The sequence below is a fragment of the Gymnoscopelus microlampas genome (assembly GCF_963454915.1).
Source record: "Gymnoscopelus microlampas genome assembly, chromosome: 5".
NCBI lineage: Eukaryota > Metazoa > Chordata > Actinopteri > Myctophiformes > Myctophidae > Gymnoscopelus > Gymnoscopelus microlampas.
In genome coordinates this window covers 43,712,140-43,731,098 of record NC_139942.1, presented here as the reverse complement: position 1 = coordinate 43,731,098, position 18,959 = coordinate 43,712,140, and the positions used below count along the sequence as shown (strand labels likewise).

The window sequence follows — 18,959 nt, the reverse complement described above, 5'->3', positions numbered from 1 at the left end:
GAGGGTACCTGCTATGAGGCTATGTTATTATTGCTATGTTACAGTGAGGTTGTGTAGTATGTAATATAATGTATTCTTGTCTTGCTATCAGGGTGCGTGTTTGGTGGTAAGCGTCACATCCAATTCAGACCTGCTGCAAACTCTGGCCAAGAAGAAAGGAGCCGTCTCGTTAGTCCTGGGACAGCTGTCCATGCTCGACAAGAAGGAGATCGTCCAGAAGGGCCTTGATGTCTTTGGAAAGAAACTCAGTGACTCTGCCTTCAACAACCAGGTTCTTATCACTCTTAGTGCTTATGTGACTCCACTGTGTCAATTACCGGTCCTTGTTCTAGTGTGTGGTGTGTCATAGGTGCCTCTCTTTATTACTTGAGCTAAAGGCTCAAGTCTGCAGACATTTAAATTAGCCTTAACTGTAGAATCTTCATGGATTGTTGTTTTGTACATGACACTCATGCATACAGATGTCATGTTGTGCGTGCATGCGTGTATGTGTGTGTGTAGCTCCAGACCCTGATGATGAAGAAAGGAGCAGCGAGTCCTTTGTATCTCCACCTGGCCTGTGAAGACTTGAGAAACTTTGCGTCCTTTGACAAGGTCTGTTTTCAGCCTCTTATTAACATCTAAGAGAGACAAGACAGTAATAGCTGTATGGGGGAGAGATTAATAAAGCTAAAAATATAAATAATGAAAGCAAATCATTTCTTATCTGATGATGATGGTGGTGGTGTCTGTATGTCTCTGTATGTGCTCCCTAGATGAAGGAGAGCCTTGAGAGACTGCCTCCGTCACTGAGCCAGCTGGTTCACTACAGTCTGGACAGACTGTGCTCCCAGTACAGAGGGGTGACTGGTCTCCGCCGGGCCCTGGCAGCTCTCACTGTCAGCACTGCTGGTGAGCTTTCTGCAAAGAAATAGTGTGAATAGATATAAAACAAAATAGAAAATAATAAAACCACAATGAGTAGCTGGTAGATCAGCTTTTTTCATAACATTTTGAAACAAGAGATGCGTAATTTCAATGTTTTTTCAAGGATTTTTTCTTTTATTAAAATGTAGTTTAATCAATTAAATTGTTGCACCCTTGCCTACACTACACGCAATTAATTCAAGGCACAACGAATGAAGACATGAACTGGTAACAGCTGCTACAGTGGCATATTCTCTTACCTTGTAGGCCTGAGGGAGAGAGACCTGTACGCCATACTGAGTACCTGCAGTGACCTGTCCTCACAGGAAGAGCAGGTCACATGGCAGGAAGTACTACGCCTGTCCAGGAAGCCCCAAGGACGTGTTCCCATGGCCACATTCACCCACATGGTGCAGAGTCTACAGAGGTACGCTCGCTCGGCCACTAAATTGGCTGTGAACTCTGCTGTTGAGTTTGTCACTCAATTTCCTTGATTACTTAGCATAATTATGCTGAATATCGTCACTGTTGGGCAGAAACCTTGTATCTCCATATTAAATCCTTGTATGTTTTGGACATACAACAAGGTTTCTGCCCAACAGCGATGCTAGTATGCTGACTACTATAATATAACTGATTGATCAAGAGACAATGCCTTTTGAATAGAAATATGGGCGGCAATCCCAAGGAGGAGTTTTGAAAAAAAAACATTTTCATTTTGACTCACAGCCTGATTGGTGCATCTCACGGCCATCGCACTGACGACCATTTGGCCCTGACCAATCCAGAGGTGAGGCGGGCCTTTGAGGAGCTGCTTCTCCCTCATGAAGCTGACAGAAGCAGGGCTCACCTCGTGTTGGCAGGTGAAACATACAGACCCATAGAGTCATAAATTACCTGCACAAATCATTGCTTATTTAGAATTTTATCAGCAGTACCACCAGTGGGCCCCAGCCCACAGGTTGAGAACCACTCTGTACAGTGTTTCTCTCTCTATTTCTCAGCTTATCTCTGGAGTCGAGCGGACCCACAGGGAACAAACACCTTCCTTCACTGTGAAGCCACCTCTGTCATGCATCTGTCTTCTCACCTGGTCAGTCATCTGCCTTCTCACCTGGTCACTAATCTACTCAAACCTTTTCATGTCAATGACTCCCAAACTGATTTTTATTTGGCCGGGGACCCCAATCTGAAAACATTTTGTGCCCTAGACCCTCAAAATTATCACACATAAACTTTTCCAAACCTGCAGCTTGCAGATCTGCTATTTTTGAATAGCCAACGTGTACAATATTGATTGTTAAAATGATTGTGATGCTGTATTAACACATTTATGCTGGGGATCCCCTGGAACCCCTCTAAGGACCCATGGGGGTCCCTGGACCCCACTTTGAGAACAACTGATCCAATCTCAACATCCATCACACAATGATGGATCCAGAACACAACTGCGATCTTGTTTTTGAGGTTTTCATTTCATATTTATTGTATGTACTGTAACTGTTTGTGTTTGGTTAGATGGGAAGCGACCAGTGGGAGGAACTCCGCTCTCTTCTCTCCAGCTACTATTTCCTGTATGCTAATGTGCGCCACGGCTTTCTGCACCACCTCCTGGAGACATACAGCTTGTATGGTGAGCAGAGAGGATCCGTTTCCATAGGGGTTTTTCAATCATATAACTTATCATACAGGAGTTCATTTGAAGTATATTTCATAAATGTAGGGTCTCAATCTGTTTTGACTTTTTTTCTCTTCTCTCCTGCAGACAAGAAGAGCAAGCCTACACTCTCTGGTAATTGCTCTGTGTGTGTTTGTGCGTGCATGCTGCGTGTATGTGTGTAATGACTGATTTACCTTTTCAGAATCCTCAACAGTACTTGGTGGCACACCATGTCGTATACCGAAAATAGTAGATACGGTACAAGTTAACGTGTCAGTGCAACACGTTGTGAGCTTGCAGATCGGCTATATTTGGTTCACGACACAGACACGGATCTCAAGTGTAAATGTCTGTTTCTAATCGACTCTTCACATGTTGCTTGTGAGCGTCTGACAGGTTTAAAAAAGAAAAGGGTAACATTCACAACTTACAGCCACATCTACTGTGTTACTTGTCTCCTCTCAGCTGCCAGCCAGGGAAACATGGAGGACTGCAGAGACTTCCTGCGGCGCCATGGTGCCCTCCTGTCCTCCTTGCCAGCTCTTTATGTCCAGCAGGCACTCAACGAGCCTCCTCACTCCTCCGCTCACTCCTGGGCACAAGGCATGATGGGTAAAGGAGGCGTTCGGGCCGTCCAGTTGCTAAACAACGATGAGGAGATTCTGAGAAGCAACAGGTAAGCGGGTTGTATCTGTGGTTGACCAGTGCCTAGTCTCTCAAGCCAGGCTATCTCTTCCACAGTCTTTGAATGCTACAGAGAGTCTGTAAGTTCTGCCCTTTAAAAAGTTGAGCTCTGCTCTTCAGACAGTTAGGATATTCGACCAATCACATACGGTGTTCAAATGTATTTTAAATCTACATTTCTGCTAAGCAGTTAGCTAGATAGGCTAATTTGTTTCCTGTAGGAGTAGAGGGGAGGGGGGGATCTGAACTGAAGTACAGACCGTTATGCGGAAGCATTTGAAAATAGTGGGAGCCAGCACATCTGTCTTGAAACGGAAACCCAATACCAGAAACGGAACTGAGCTAACTGCAAAAAAGTGGGTGGTGTCAGGAGCCATTCCTGCAAATAAAGGAAACACCAAAATGTCTTCCCTTACGTTCCCTTCCCATGATTATCTATCAGTTTCAGGAATAGAAATGATAATATGAATTTATACTTACTTACTACTTAACTATGAGGTAACGCACTGTTTCTCAAGGTCGGGTCTGGGGACCATCAGAGGTCCCTTACAGGTCCATTTAGTTACATTTGTACACTCTCAGAGTTAAATGAACACTGAGGATTTTGCATTGTAGTTTGGGGTCCCAGAGAAATTGTATCAAATGGCGTTCCGTGGACTAATAAATATCAAACTGGGGGTCCTTGAATTGACAATCACTGAGGTCACCAATATGGGGTGTCCTGTGTGTTTCAACCTAGTGAGCTGGTGTCGACATTCAGCTCTGAGCCCAGCTGTGTGGCACTGAGTCCAGATGGACAGCTGGTGGTGGTTGGCACTGGACAGGGCACTTTGCATCTCATCCACACACACACTGGACAGGTTGGTACCAAACTCTAAGAGCTTTCAATGTCACTGAAAGGACTTTAAATGCTGACTCTGTGAGCATTGAATTTAGATTTATTTTGTGATAGTTCAGCATTACACCCTCCCCAAGACCAATTAGTAGGGGTCTGCAGTGACAAGGTACTACATGGGGTAATTGGGAATTGGCATAACGACTAAATTGGGAGAAAATTAAAAATGGATAAAAAAGATCATGAAAAAAAAATCCAATCAACAATCTTCTTTCCTGTGAGCAGGAAGTGAAGTCACTGGTGAGCAGCTGTGATGGAATCACTAGCTGTGTCTTCTTAAGGGAGGGGCTTCTCTCTACGACCTCGTTTGATGGACGCATTGAGCTGTGGGACACTGATAATGGCTGCAGGTGGGAGTTTATACTAATAATTATTGTAACATATCTATATCAGAGGCGAGTTTCACCAGTTAATATTAATAATATATTCATTGACTGGATTGCTTGTTGCTTCTCTTCACAGGACTGGTCTAATTGACGCCCACTCCAACACGATAACAGGAAGTGATGTCACCGCAGACAGGAAGCACCTGGCAACCGTGTCCCTGGACTTCACACTGAAAGTTAGTTTGTTTAAATGACAGTACTTTAAATACCAAAACTCCCGAAGAGCATTGCCTCCATTTCCATCATGGAAATATTATATTACATATCTGTCTATATATTATACAATGCTGCTGTGCCCTACAGGTGTGGTCGTCTCCAAAGGGCCAACAGGTGGCAACCCTGCCGAGCACCAGCCCTCTGAACTGTGTGACCTTTGACCCCGAAGGTCACCTTCTAGCTGGGGGATGCTGGAATGGTACTGTGGTTGTCTGGAATTGGCTCCAAAATAAAACATTGACGGTAAGCATGGAATAATAACAATACCCGATAATGACACGTCAAATTAAAGCAGGCCTTCCTTCCCAGCAGCAGAGCCTCCGAATCAGTTTCAAGAAGCAGCCATGGTCACCAGTCGCCACTATGGTCTTTTTACACACTGTGTTATTGCAACACACTCTGCCATTGCCATTCTCCGCTCGTCGTATGACCCGAGAGGGTTCCAGATGTCCTTAAACAAGTGCTCCCAATGTGAGTGGGAGACCGTGAGAGACGAGTCTTTGACTTCCCTTCCATGCGCCCTTTGAATACACAGATCAAGCTAAAACAAGACGTTTATTCATTGCCTGCTTTTTTCTTGGACTTTTAGTTTGCCAGACAAGAGCTTCAGCGATAATGCAGGTGCTTAAAATCTAAAACTGTGTTCCTGTTCTTGTCGTCCATCTCTTCCTACACCTGGCCCCCCCCAGTCCCTCTCTGGTCACCAGGGGTCCGTGCGCTGCCTCTCCTTCTCGAGCTCCTCCTCCATGCTGTGTGCTGGAAGTATTTCCGGGGAGGTGAGGCTGTGGTCAGTGCCAACGTCCGCCTGTGTGGGGCGCTTTCAGGCTCACTGGGGTGCCACAGAGGCACTCTCCTTCCTGGATGGAGGAACCAGGCTGCTGACTGCCGGCTCTGACTTTAAGGTGAGGCTTTACACACACACACACACACACACACACACACACACACACACACACACACACACACACACACACACACACACACACACACACACACAGACACAGACACACACACACACACAGGTTTGGTTTTCTCCACAGTTTGCTTGAAGATATTCATAGATATTCTGTGGAGATATTCAATTAATTTAGATTTCCCCAGACATATCAGCTGAGATTACTGATCATCTGGCTACATGAGACTACATGTTCATGTGATTAAGAGTTGCTCCACTCACACAGTGCAGAAAATTAGTGTTGCACTGGCCTCTACAGGTTGAAAGTTTCAACTAGGTTGTACTGCTGGGCTCACCTGACCACCACACCCCTATTGTGATGTAATACTTGTTTAACCACTGACACCTGAGTTAAAACAGGTACTATTACATTATAAGATATGTTTATCTTGGACATTTGCTTTGCTCATTTATATATTTATACTTTACATGTTGTTCATTGAGACCACGCCGCTCTCTCTTTGGGATGACAATGTCTTGTCTCTTCTATCACAGCTCCAGCTATGGTCAGGGGGACTCGGCCGTTCAGTGGCTAAGTTCATTGAAGACGAGGTACTGTAATCTCCTGAATGATCTTTGACTTCATAAAATCAATTATTGAACTTTCCTTCCAAAACTACTGTATCTATATATTAATTACCCAGAACTAACATCGAGTTGTGTTTCATATAAAATCTTAGTATGCTAGTGTTCTTTTTGTATGACTAGGACCAGGAGCCTCCTGCAAAGAAACTCAGGAGCTCGGCGCCCGCTGCTCTGTGTACGGCCTCAACCGCACATTGCATCGCTGTTGGTTACCATGGAGACGGACTAAAGCTCTTCAACCTCAAATCAGGTGTGTGTTAGAGCACGTTCATTTCAGCGGACATGGCACTAAAACCTGCACTCTATCGAACAGAGCATAACACCAGTCTTTCACAGAAAGAAACAAGATGCCTTACAAAAGATCTTGATCAGCAAAGTGTGCGTTATTTCAGCCGAGAGGATATGGGCCAGTGTGGACCTCCACGTGTCCATCCTGTGCCTGACGTGGCTGGCTGCGAACGCAAAGGCGAAGGTTCCTGGGAACACCGAGGCGAAGGTTCCTGAGCTGCTGGTGTCTGGTGGAGGGGACAAGTCACTGAGGGTCTGGATGACCAGAAGAGAAGAGGAGACGCTGGTAGGCCTAGAGTTAGTAGGAAAGATTCAGATGCAGCAAGGCCCCATCCTGGCTCTCGCCCAAAACTCCAGATACCTGGCCTCTGCCTCTGGTGAGTATTGATGGAGATAAAGTGGTCAATTTAAAAAAATGCAATTACAAAAAATCTTGGTCAACATTAAAAAGGAAGATGATTATGTCCCCCTGCTTGGGGGGCTTTCACGTACGAACTGTACCAACTATAAACTACATTAAATAGTTTTGTGTTTGCTTACCAACTCTACTTTTGCTGTCATTCAGATGACTTCACCATCGCTCTGTGGTCCATGGGGGACCTGAGGAACATGACCCCTGACACCTGGGTTGACCCCACTGCTGCCTGTGTGCTACGGGGTCACAGTGGAGGGGTCACCTGCTTGGCTTTTAGCCCTGATGGTCTGGAACTACTCTCTGGTGGAAAAGATCAGGTACTGTATGTGTGTGTGGGTTTGTGTGTACGTGTGCAACCTGATCCAACCAGGGCTGTCACGAACATGACATTTTGGAAACATAATTTGGAACATATAAATAAAAAATTACATTTCTGTTTACCATTTATTTTTATTTTTATTGATTGAACATTTTATTATTCTACAAAGCCCATTACTGACATACAAATAAATTACTGATATGGTAATGACGGGTACCAGTAATCAAAATCATGTACTATGTATTATGGTCAGAACAGGCATAAACCTTAACATCCACAGCCACATGGTCCTCACTGGCTGGGTAGATTCCGGGAAGGGAACAACGAACATGTTGACATTATCTGGGCGCAGACGACATGAAAATATGGCATTTCTGTTTCGTTTTATCCAGCTGTTTTCATACAGACGAATGGAAACCATTCTAACGATAATGTGAAATTATTGCAATCAATTCAAATAATTGTGATCAGGCGATTATGTCGTAAATGTGATAGGCTGCCGCCTACAGTACCTGGAACGGTGGGTAGGCCATGAGTGCATCATGGAATGTGTTTATTTCAGGCTCTGATGGTTTGGGATGTAAGCTCATCTCTAGCAGTTCTCTCCAAGTCTCTCCCTCACTCTCACAGAGACTGGATCACTGGCTGCATCTGGACCTCACGCTGTGTGGTGAGACTCCCTTACAGAACATTATATTACATTACAGTAATTTAGCAGACGCTTTTATCCAAAGCGACTTACAATAAGTGCATTCAACATAGGTAGGCAAGAAAACTTCAAATCACTTTTTCTAAAACAAGCAACTAAGAGCATACCTAGCGCTAAGGTAAACAGTGCAATATATCAGCTACCTACTTTCTTAAACAGATACAGAACAGAACACACACACTGGGTTTCACTCCAAGAGTCAATTAAAAAGAAAAATAAATAATAATAAAATGTTCTTGTGTTGTGGAACTTGTGGTGTCACTTTTGTATGATTTATCAAATAAGATTAAAAAAATCACACCCTGTGTGAAGGAAGTGGTGCCTTTGGGGCGGGGCTTAACTAATTTCAGTTCGTCCCTATTGGTGGTCTGAGTCCACTTACCAAATTTGTACTTGGTAGCATGCTGCAAACTGGAATAATGGCTGTTTAAAGCCCAGCCAATGGGCAGACAGAGGGGGCGGGGCTTAAGTAATTACAGTTCGTCCCTATAGGTGGCCTAAGTCCACATACCAAATTTGGACTTGGTGGCATGCTGCAAACTGGACTTACGGCTGTTTAAAGCCCAAAGGACGTCAAGTGTGTGTGTGTGTGTGTGTGTGCGCGTGTGTTCGTGTGTGCGCATCTGTGCAGTATTGGCTTGTGTGTGTGTGTGTGTGTGTGTTGAAGTGGCGCATGTGTTGCTTCTTTGCCGTGTTCAAACATACGGACGGACATAACATACGGACGGACACACAGACACAGTCAAATGTAGAGCGGCTGGCACCGCTAAAAATAATAATAGTTATTATTTGAAGATGTGAAACAGAAGTGATGTAAACAGAAGTGAACCATAATGACTTTCTTCCCACATTGTTTTCTATGTGTATTATCTCTATCCCAGGTGAGCTCCTCCAATGATGGCAGGCTGCTTGTATGGGACCTGCAAGCAGGCCAGAGTCTCAGGGAGATCTCCTGGAAATGTCCCCTCATCTCTGTCTGCTGTCTGGTGAGTGGACGTCACAGTCCATTAATACATTGAATATTCAAGACTCAAGATGTGTGTAAAATCATTTGGTTTTGCATTGTAGCAACAATAACAAAGAAATAATTAAGAATAGCAACAGTGATATGTAGAAGCCAGTTAAAGCAAAGTATGTACATTCACTCTTTTTAGTCTGTTACTGTCAACATGAAATGGTTAAGAACCACACACATAAACAATAGTAGGAACCATTTTTTTTTTGTGTGTGTGCAGGAGGAGTATGTGATGGCGGGCAGTGTGGAGGGTTCTCTGCATGTGTGGAAGTGGGACACTGGCATGGAGATCAGCCACATCTCTGCCCACCGGCAGCGCCTTCACCACTGTTCTATTATTCCTCCTAAAGGTATGCCTCCATAGAGGACAACCTGTGGCTGTGCCTTATGGAATCAGATCACTGCCATTACTCCTAACTTAAAATAAAGGTTTCAAAAACTTGACAAATTATTTGCAAGACTGAAAACTCGCTTTGAATCTTTGAAAAAAAGTTTTCAATCTTTGAACAAAGATCTTGCTATAACAGGACGATTCACGTTTTGGCCTATAACTCTTGAACCGTAGGTCATACAATCAAAATTCTTTACCCTTGGATTTCTTGGATTATTACGGAACACCCCAAATTTACTCCTGACAAGTTTTCCGCCATGTTGCGTTTTTGTTGCATAACACAGTTTGTGTTGCGACTCCTACCAATTTTGTCCAAACCTCACCCAAATTGGTACACATTATCCCTGACGTCATGTTATCAAGATGTATCTGAAAGGCAATCATAGTCAAATAAAATGGAATTTGAAAACCTGACAAAGTTTTCAGGAGGGACACATTTGCACATCATGCCACAAGCATTGCTGGACCCATCAGTGAGAACATTTGAACACACACTCCCAGTAGGCCAAGGAAGAACCTCCATTCAAAAGTATTCAGATTATCCTGGAATAGCACCACCATGAGGTCAATTTTAGCTACCTGGCCTGGTGGAGACCTGCTCCAAGGAGCTTTTATACTAAATTCATACTGATGCATTTCTCTTGTTTTGTTTGCCAGATCCTTGCATAGAGGAGTTGCTGCACCCTGGTGTTGTTTGTGACGGCTGTGGGGGGGGCATTTTTGGGATCAGGTATAAGTGTACAGTGTGTGACGACTATGACCTGTGCTCTGGCTGTCAGTCCACTGGGCTTCATGAGGAACACCGTCTGAGGGCCATCCAGCATGGTAAACTTCCGAAACTTTGTAGGTGCACTTAGACGGCCAATCCAAGGGACTCTTCTGATTGGTCGATATTTGCCCCAAACGTGGACAGAGATGCGCGACAGAGATGCTCACAACGCGTCGCGATGCGACGCGTTGTGAGCTTGTAGTTCTGCTATTTTCAAAAGATTTTTATACATTTTGAAAACTTGAAATGGTACTTTCTGCATAATGAGTACTTTTACTTTTGGTACTTTAAGTAGGTTTTGATGCCAATACCTTTTGTACTTTTATTCAAGTAAATGTAGAATTCCGGACTTTTAATTGTAGCAGAGTATTTCTACATTGTTGCAGTATTGATACTTTTACTTAAGTAAAACATTTGATTATTTTTTTCCACAACTGGCATTTGCATTGACAACGTGTCTGTTGTTTCAGACGACGATGACAGCGCAGAAGTCATAGCGGAGGACATGCTCGTTGCCACTGCATCTGATGATGGGACAGTGGAGCTTTGGAAGCCCTTTCAGGTACAGTAAACGTGTCCTGGTTCAATGAGGGAATTGCAGTTTAAATATGATATTCATATGAAGACAGTAAAACGAGCATTAAGCATACTGTACATAAATATGTTTTTTTATGGCGTGGCTCTGCTGGGTCAGTCTGTGTGTCTTCGTGTTTGATTGATTGATTGATTGAACTTTTTATTAGGAAAAAATAATGTAAAACATCACAATTACATTAATAATACTTTTGACTAAAAGGTCCGTCCAAAAAGTCCTTGTGGACTTGTTTCCGTTGAGGTCCTTGATATTCATTTCATAGACATATAGTAGCAACCAAAACAGTTCAAATATCAACATAAAATACAGGGAAGAATAACAAACAAAAAAAGCAAAAAGCGTGAACAAAAACAAAAAATATGTACAAAAAAATGGGAGGGGGGGGGGGTCGACTGTCTACCGGGAAACTGGTGCTACCTCCTCTTTTGGCCTCCAGAAAGAAGAGTGTTTAGGGCTGTTTTAAATGAGCCAAGCGAACTGCATTTTTTTGAGGGATGGGGTTAGACTATTCCATACCTTGGAATAGTCTTCTGTTGAAGGAGAATTTGCCCATGTTTGTTTTATGGGTGGATGGTACCAGATTGATGTTTACGCTCCCTCTAGTTTCGTGACTGTGGGTGTCACTAACTTTTTGGAGGTATTTAGACAGATACGCGCGTATAGGGGGCATTTCGGGCAAATCTGCATTTACAATTTTGAAGACCAATTCCATTTTTAGTTGTTTATCCCTGTCTTCCACCCTGAGCCAGCCTAGGTTGGCAAAATGAGTGGGAGAGAAGTGGGAGCAAATTTTACAAACAGTTGGACCGATCAGCAGTAGATTTCTTGTGCACACTGCCAGAAGGCCCCAGAATCGACTAATTGTTTTCACATATTTTATCATTTTTCAAAAAAAAAAAACAACATTTTTTTTCAGAATGACTGGGGTCATGGTTATCGTGTCTTTGGGTCTGTTTTTTACGATTCTTACGCCATAATTTACGATTCTGTCCCTATCGGTACATAACTCAAACGGCGCTGAGTCGGCTCTAACGTTCGGCACAGCGACTCTCTCGCCTAACGGCTCACTCGGCGGTGCCTCTTGTTGCTCAAGCCCGCCAGAGACGGTGCGCCTCAGTCGTTGTTACTGTTTCACCGAAATGCCATTTCCTGGCAGGCAAATCTGAATTGCCGAATCTGTGTTGCCAAATTGACTGTGTGTGTGTACCTTATGTGTGTATGTACTGTCCTGTAGGTGGAACACTTCAGTACGTTCCAAGATCACAGTGGATCAATCTATGGAATGGTGACCAAGGACAGAGTCCCAGAATTCCTCTCTGTGTCTGAGGACGGTTCACTGAGGTGCTGGACATGGTCTAAAGGTAATACAGTCTAGTACAGAGTCTAGACTATATTTAAAATTCTCTGTATTAACTAACTGTGAACTTGAGGGAATGTGTTTCATTCAGTAATGTCTCACTCTGCATTGCGTCCTGTGTTTCCAGAGATCCCTCCCAGTCTGAAAGGTAATGTCACAGCCGTGTGCTACTATCAGACAGACACCCTGCTGCTGGCTGGCTATGAATCTGGCCTGCTGGAAATATGGCAGCACAACACTGTGATTGGCCAAGCGCAGGTAATGTGATGTATTACCTGGATACCTGCACACACAACATAATGTAACGCGTTGTCAGCTTGTAGATCTATTTTCGGCTTTAGGGATTGAATGACCAAAAATGTTGCGTGTCAATAACTGAAGTATGAATACCTACAAATATGTGTATTTGCCAGCAGGCATGCATGAATTTGACTACAGTATATTATATTGGAGTATAACATGTTGACACAGATTTTGGATAAGAAAGAGTATAGTGTAGGACAATATACAGATATAGATTGGACAACACTGTGTATACTGTATACACACATTGCAGCATCAGACCGTGAATATACAGTACTTGTACTGAGGGGAGTGAAACCAGATTAAACTAGAAAAAGTGCTCCTCGGAGCACAGGTCTCTGCCAGGTCAGGTACGTCATTGTGGCCTCCTGGTGGCGCTATAATAGGCCAATGTGAAAAGGGTGCCATTTCTTCTTAGGCGTTTCACGGCAATCGGACACTGCATTCATGATTTGAGGCATTTTGTTCCGAAAATGTGTTTTGCTAAATTAGACCTGCTGGTTGCGCTATAACAGGCCAATGTGAAAAGGGTCGCATTTCTTCCTCGGCTTAGAGGGAATGTGCGTGTGAAGTTTCACGGAAATCGCAAGCTGATTTGAGGCATTTTGTCCAAAACGTACCAACTTTGGAAGCCAACCTTAGCCAATGAAGATGGAATATGGGAAATCGGACAGATCCGTGTTAATCACATGACTATAGAGATACTGTGTACCAATTTGCATGACGTAATAATATCAAAACATGGGTTTCGCACAAATCGGCCTCCTGGTGGCGCTATAACAGACCCATGTGAAAAATTTGGGCCAGATTGGCATCCAGGGAGTGTGTGTGTGCACAGTTTCGCAGCGACCGGGCCAACGGTGCCGGAGATTAGCTGGTAACGGACTGAAAAGGACACACGGACGGACACACGCACACACACACACGGACGGACAGGGTGCAAAACATACACTCTCGCCATGCCTTTTGGCCTGGAGGAGACAATAATACGATTGATTGGTCGAAATTGATAGTGTGTGTGTGCATGTACTGTACTGTAAGTAGATTTGTGTCATCATGTGTCAGGCCTCTGATAGCGGCATCACAGCCATCTGCTCCATGCCTGAAGGACAGTTTGCCGTCGGCTGCAGGAAGCCGTCTGTTAATGTGTGGAAGCTGCAGTGGAACCCTCAACACAGCGCTGTGAGGTAAACACACAGCACTGTCACTAATTGAGTATTTCCAATTTTCAATAATTTTACTTCTACTCCACTACATCTCAGAGGCAAATATTGTACTTTTACTCCACTACAATCATTTGAAAACTTAAGTTACTAGTTAATTTTAGATTTAGATTTTTATTACTAAACATACATTAACCACTTAAGCCCTGTATACATTTCGGCCCTTTGAAATGTGACACATTGTGAGCTTGTAGATCTGCTATTTTCAAATGATTTTTATACATTTGAAAAGTGGGACATTTTGCATTACGAGTATTTTCTACTTTTGGTACTTTAAGTACATTTTGATACCAATACTTTTGTACTTTTACTCAAGTAAATTTTTGATTCCGGACTTCTACCTGTAACAGAGTATTTCTACATTGCAGTATTGATACTTTTACTTAAGTAAAACATGTGGGTACTTTTTTCCACCACTGATTATTGTTCATGTTGTTGTCCATTTGCTCCTAGCCTGGCGAAGGTATCCACCTACAAACAGACGGAACCAGCGATGCACCTCCACTACATCTCTATCCTGATCGCTGCATTCGAGAGCGGACTCATAACTAAAGTCTCCGATGATGATGACAACTGGGAGAACACCATCAGCCAGTAAAATAGCCTGCTTTATATATGTTTACTGTGTGTTTTATGCATTGTGATGAGTATCAGGGTTCCCACGGTCATGAAATTCCTGGAGAAAAAATAAAATAAAAATGTTTTCCAAACCTAGAAAAGGTTTGGAATTAATCAAATGTTTTGGAAAATGGTTGGATATAATTTACATAGTATTTTGGCTATTGATTTTGTTCATAAAAACATGTCCCAAAACATGTCTAGCGTTACGTGAAATACGTGTGCCCTAATGTATACAGGACATCACGTGACAAAAAGAAGAGATCTACAAGCTAATAACACGTTGCACTGTGATACGTTAGCTTGTAGATCTGTTATTTTTGTCACGTGACTCCTTTGCTTTGTGAACGGAGTGGTCCCAATGTGGATCTCTGACTTCATGTGGCCAGTCTGTGACGTCAGCCATTCATGAGATCATGACATTGGTCGTCTATGACGTATCTATGACGTATGACTCCACATTTGGGCAAGATTTCAGATACAGTAGATACGTCTTTGGCCCTACTGGCAGTGAGCGTAATAAATTTCCCATGACTTATACGGCGGTTTATGAGATTAGCCCCAGACAAACAAACAGGCCCTTTTATGGACCGCGAGAGACACGCTGTAAAAAAGTTACTGGTACTGAAACCTAAACAGACAAATATGTATGTGTCTGTCTTGTGTCTCAGGTGGCAGAAGGAATGCCGCATTCTGGGACTACTGAAGGACAATAAGAAAGGCGTGTGGTTCATGGGCGAGAGCAATGGACGTGTCCAACTAGGCTTTGTAGTGAGTTTGACTGTGTGTATACGAAACATTGTCTCTAACAAGTGTGCAGTTCCAATTGTTTATTGCTAGAGGCTACTTATCACACAATGGGGTTTTAATACTTTTGTGTTTTAGGCATTTCTGTCCAGTGGTTAAAGAAATAGTCGCTTTCTGGCCATAGTAAAACAAAATTCTATTGTATGTCGGAGCTATTTTGAAATGTATATCATGTTCACCAAATAGCACTGTTCCCACAAACGTAACAAACAAGTGTTGCTTCTCTTCCTCACAGTTTGCCCTGGGCTCCATGACAACACTCCGTACTTCATTCAGTTGTACGGAACTGACTGACGAGCTAACAGATGTCCAAGCACTGAGGACCTTGGTAACGGCCTTTACATTGGATGAAGGTATGCTATTCTAACAGCAGCAGTTATATCATTTCTAATCTCTCTTTCTGCAGCATTTTCTTATTTCAAAGTTACTTACTGCAGTGGAACTTACAAATAACTTTTTAAATGAAAAGAACGCACCAGTGTCATTTTAAGATTTATTTGGGCTATTCAAAAATAGCAGATCTACAAGCTCATAGCGCGGCACATGAGCTTGTAGATCTGCTATTTTTTTAAAGAATCGTGAAAATGTTTGCAAAATAATATTTGAATATATATATATCTTTTTAAAGGGAACATTTGTAACTCAAATCTTTGCTTCATGGGTGTCCCTGGAACTAAATATTTTGAGATGGGGGGTCCGTGGCCAAATAGATATAATTCTGGGGGTCCTTGACATGAACAAGTTTGAGTAACACTGATAAAGCAACATAAGTTTTTCAGAAAACTGATTTATTTGAGTTACAAATGTTTGCTTTAAAAAATAAAAAAATGTGTATATATATATATATTCAAAGATTTGCTCAAATTCTCCACGATTTTTCAAAAATAGCCAAAGAAATTGACACAGATTGTTTCCACCGGTCTAAATGGGTTAAGTGCACCCGTAACAGTTCGTTGTTGATTGATGGACAACGTTGCTTTGTACATGAAGATCTGATGTGTGTTTGTACATGAAGATCTGATGTGTGTTTGTACATGAAGATCTGATGTGTGTTTGTACATGAAGATCTGATGTGTGTTTGTACATGAAGATCTGATGTGTGTTTGTACATGAAGATCTGATGTGTGTTTGTACATGAAGATCTAATGTGTGTTTGTACATGAAGATCTGATGTGTGTTTGTACATGAAGATCTCATGTGTGTTTGTACATGAAGATCTCATGTGTGTTTGTACATGAAGATCTGATGTGTGTTTGTACATGAAGATCTGATGTGTGTTTGTACATGAAGATCTGATGTGCGTTTGTACATGAAGATCTGATGTGCGTTTGTACATGAAGATCTGATGTGTGTTTGTACATGAAGATCTGATGTGCGTTTGTACATGAAGATCTGATGTGTGTTTGTACATGAAGATCTGATGTGTGTTTGTACATGAAGATCTGATGTGCGTTTGTACATGAAGATCTGATGTGCGTTTGTACATGAAGATCTGATGTGTGTTTGTACATGAAGATCTGATGTGTGTTTGTACATGAAGATCTGATGTGTGTTTGTACATGAAGATCTAATGTGTGTCTTTTCTATGCTCAGACTTTGTGGTGATTGGAGACATGAAGGGGAACCTGAGGTTCAACCACTCACCTGATGTGAGCTCCTGGAGCCAGTGGAAACCTGTAAGAAATGGAACGGAATGATGCGTAGTTTAATCAACCACTTTGTGAGAGTGGGTTGACACCAGTGGTGTAAAAAGTGCTCACATCTTTTGCTTAAGTAAAAGTAGCAATACCACAATATAAAAATACTCTGTTACAAGTAAAAGGCCTGTGTTCAAAATGTTACTTGAGTAAAAGTACAAAAGTATTGGCATCAAAATATACTTAAAGTATCAAAAGTAAAAGTACTAAAATGTTTGAAAATAGCAGATTTACAAGCTCACAACACGTCGCATTGGGACGCGTTGTGAGCTTGTAGATCGGCTATTTTCAAATAGCCCATGTATAGAATAGGGCTAAAGTGGTTAATGTATGTTTTATAATAATTCCCTGGAAAGCTGAAATAGAAGCTATTGCATTGTTTGGAATGACCAAACCTGCCTAACCAATGATGTCACTGGTAGGCAAACGTAACCTCAGTAGAACTATGTCTAACCCCTAACCTTATTCCTAACCTTAACCTCAGTAAAACCAATACAAGAACCGCTCGGGGCGATTGGTCCGCGAAAAACAATGGGGTCGAGTGTGTTTTGGGGCGAGTCTTCCGGTTACCGTAATAAGTGGTGCTGTTTGTTCCGTAGGCCCACAGTGACAGGATCAGTGTGCTCAGGATGACCAGAAGCACCATCATCTCAGCCTCCTACGACCGCACAGTCAAGCTGTGGGACAGGAGCACCAAGCGACAGGTATTGTATAGTAGAGTAGTATACTGTATAACGGTGGTTCTCAAACTTTTTCATGTCAAGGACCCTCAAAATTATGTTTTGTTTTGCTTGTTTTGTGCCAGGATTTTTCAAAAATAGCCAAAGTATAAAATATGGTTAAAGTGGTTAAAATGATTGTGACTCTATATTAACTAATTGTGCTGGGGACCCCCTGGTACCCCCCCAAGGACCCCTGGGGGAGTCCGCAGACCCCACTTAAAGAACCAATGCTGTATAAAAAAAGATCATTGGTTTCATTCACCTTTCTCTTGTCTGTGTATTTTTATTGTTTTTTTTTTTTATTTCATTTTGACTTTTTGTTTTCAGTTAAAGCGGGTTTGGTTTAGTTTTTTTTGTGTGAAAAGAATGTAGTGTTAGTTTTATTATTGTAATATATGGATTAAGACTGGACCGCTGGACCGTCCAGGCACCGAGGCTCAGTGTAGCCTGACAGCGCGTTGTGGGTTTGAGTCTCGATCCCGACAGCCTTTGCTGAATGTCACTCCCCATCTCTCTCTCCCCATTCCCTGTCAGCCTACTGTCCTGTCAATAAAGGCATAAAAGTCCAAAAACAAATCTTAATATATATATATATATATATATATATATATATATATATACCGTATATATACAGGGCAAGATTAAGCAAGGTCACAAAAATTGCAATCTACAAGCTCACATCACATTGCAATGCGACCCATTGTGACCTTGTAGATCTTCTATTTTTGCCAAAGACTAAAACTAAGGACATTTTCTCTATGATTTTCGTCCGTTTTAGTTCCAGTACTCTTCTAAACACACAACACTGTTTCAGTTAGTTATTGTTTTTTATTATCTTTTTTTTTTCAGTTATCCAAAATGTTTTTCCATAGTTAACTTAAATAACCTTGCTCTCCTTGCAGGTCGGTATGTTTGTGTGCAGAGGGCCTGTGTTGGTTCTAGAGGTGAACCCAGACCACCCCAATGAGCTGGTGTGCAGTGATGGAACGGGACGTCTCTACTTCCTGTCCTGGAACCAGTGATCTAATCATGCACACACATATTTGATCCATCTAGAATGCTTTATTGCTATACCAAATGCAATGTGTTAGAATTACTACTCACAAGACAAAATGCTAAAGAAGGAATTGCCTTAAATACCAAAGACTAATAATACATCAGAGTTATATAATAAGTTATATATAATACCTCTGGCATAATTATTTTTATGCCTCACTACATGCAGAATGCTTTGTGGCCCTCGATGCAGTGCACCTTATTATAAGCTGTTCATACTCTGTGTGTGCCTTGATACTGTGTGTACGTGGTTTACTTGTATCCTTAATGTAGATAATCAATAAAGGCTTTTCTAGATACTCAAAGTCGCTTTACAGAAAACAGAAACAAAATAAGAACTATACTTGGAAAGAACTAGTTAAAAAGGTTCAAAACTAAGAATACAAAA

General features: G+C 42.2%; 1 protein-coding gene across 4 annotated transcripts in view; it reads left to right on the top strand.

Moving 5' to 3' along the window:
* tep1 (telomerase-associated protein 1) overlaps positions 1-18,846 on the top strand; it is a 44,278-nt gene extending 25,432 nt beyond the window's left edge. For 3 of the 4 annotated variants that reach the window (XM_084058734.1, XM_084058733.1, XM_084058736.1), the window contains 32 exons: positions 92-271; positions 502-594; positions 756-891; positions 1,174-1,333; positions 1,636-1,769; positions 1,911-1,999; positions 2,425-2,539; positions 2,672-2,698; positions 3,032-3,242; positions 3,990-4,110; positions 4,371-4,495; positions 4,608-4,707; positions 4,835-4,990; positions 5,437-5,649; positions 6,198-6,254; positions 6,411-6,537; positions 6,680-6,952; positions 7,141-7,307; positions 7,872-7,979; positions 8,900-9,004; positions 9,254-9,383; positions 10,082-10,249; positions 10,664-10,755; positions 12,023-12,149; positions 12,273-12,403; positions 13,514-13,635; positions 14,125-14,265; positions 14,961-15,060; positions 15,332-15,449; positions 16,690-16,772; positions 17,393-17,497; positions 18,418-18,846. In XM_084058734.1, the coding sequence (XP_083914860.1) occupies positions 92-271; positions 502-594; positions 756-891; positions 1,174-1,333; positions 1,636-1,769; positions 1,911-1,999; positions 2,425-2,539; positions 2,672-2,698; positions 3,032-3,242; positions 3,990-4,110; positions 4,371-4,495; positions 4,608-4,707; positions 4,835-4,990; positions 5,437-5,649; positions 6,198-6,254; positions 6,411-6,537; positions 6,680-6,952; positions 7,141-7,307; positions 7,872-7,979; positions 8,900-9,004; positions 9,254-9,383; positions 10,082-10,249; positions 10,664-10,755; positions 12,023-12,149; positions 12,273-12,403; positions 13,514-13,635; positions 14,125-14,265; positions 14,961-15,060; positions 15,332-15,449; positions 16,690-16,772; positions 17,393-17,497; positions 18,418-18,537 (4,134 nt within the window). In that variant the 3' untranslated portion in view covers positions 18,538-18,846. The remainder of the gene's footprint in view (positions 1-91; positions 272-501; positions 595-755; positions 892-1,173; positions 1,334-1,635; positions 1,770-1,910; positions 2,000-2,424; positions 2,540-2,671; positions 2,699-3,031; positions 3,243-3,989; positions 4,111-4,370; positions 4,496-4,607; positions 4,708-4,834; positions 4,991-5,436; positions 5,650-6,197; positions 6,255-6,410; positions 6,538-6,679; positions 6,953-7,140; positions 7,308-7,871; positions 7,980-8,899; positions 9,005-9,253; positions 9,384-10,081; positions 10,250-10,663; positions 10,756-12,022; positions 12,150-12,272; positions 12,404-13,513; positions 13,636-14,124; positions 14,266-14,960; positions 15,061-15,331; positions 15,450-16,689; positions 16,773-17,392; positions 17,498-18,417) is intronic. The other variant, XM_084058735.1, reaches the window with a different exon arrangement.
* Positions 18,847-18,959: the final 113 nt, after the last annotated feature.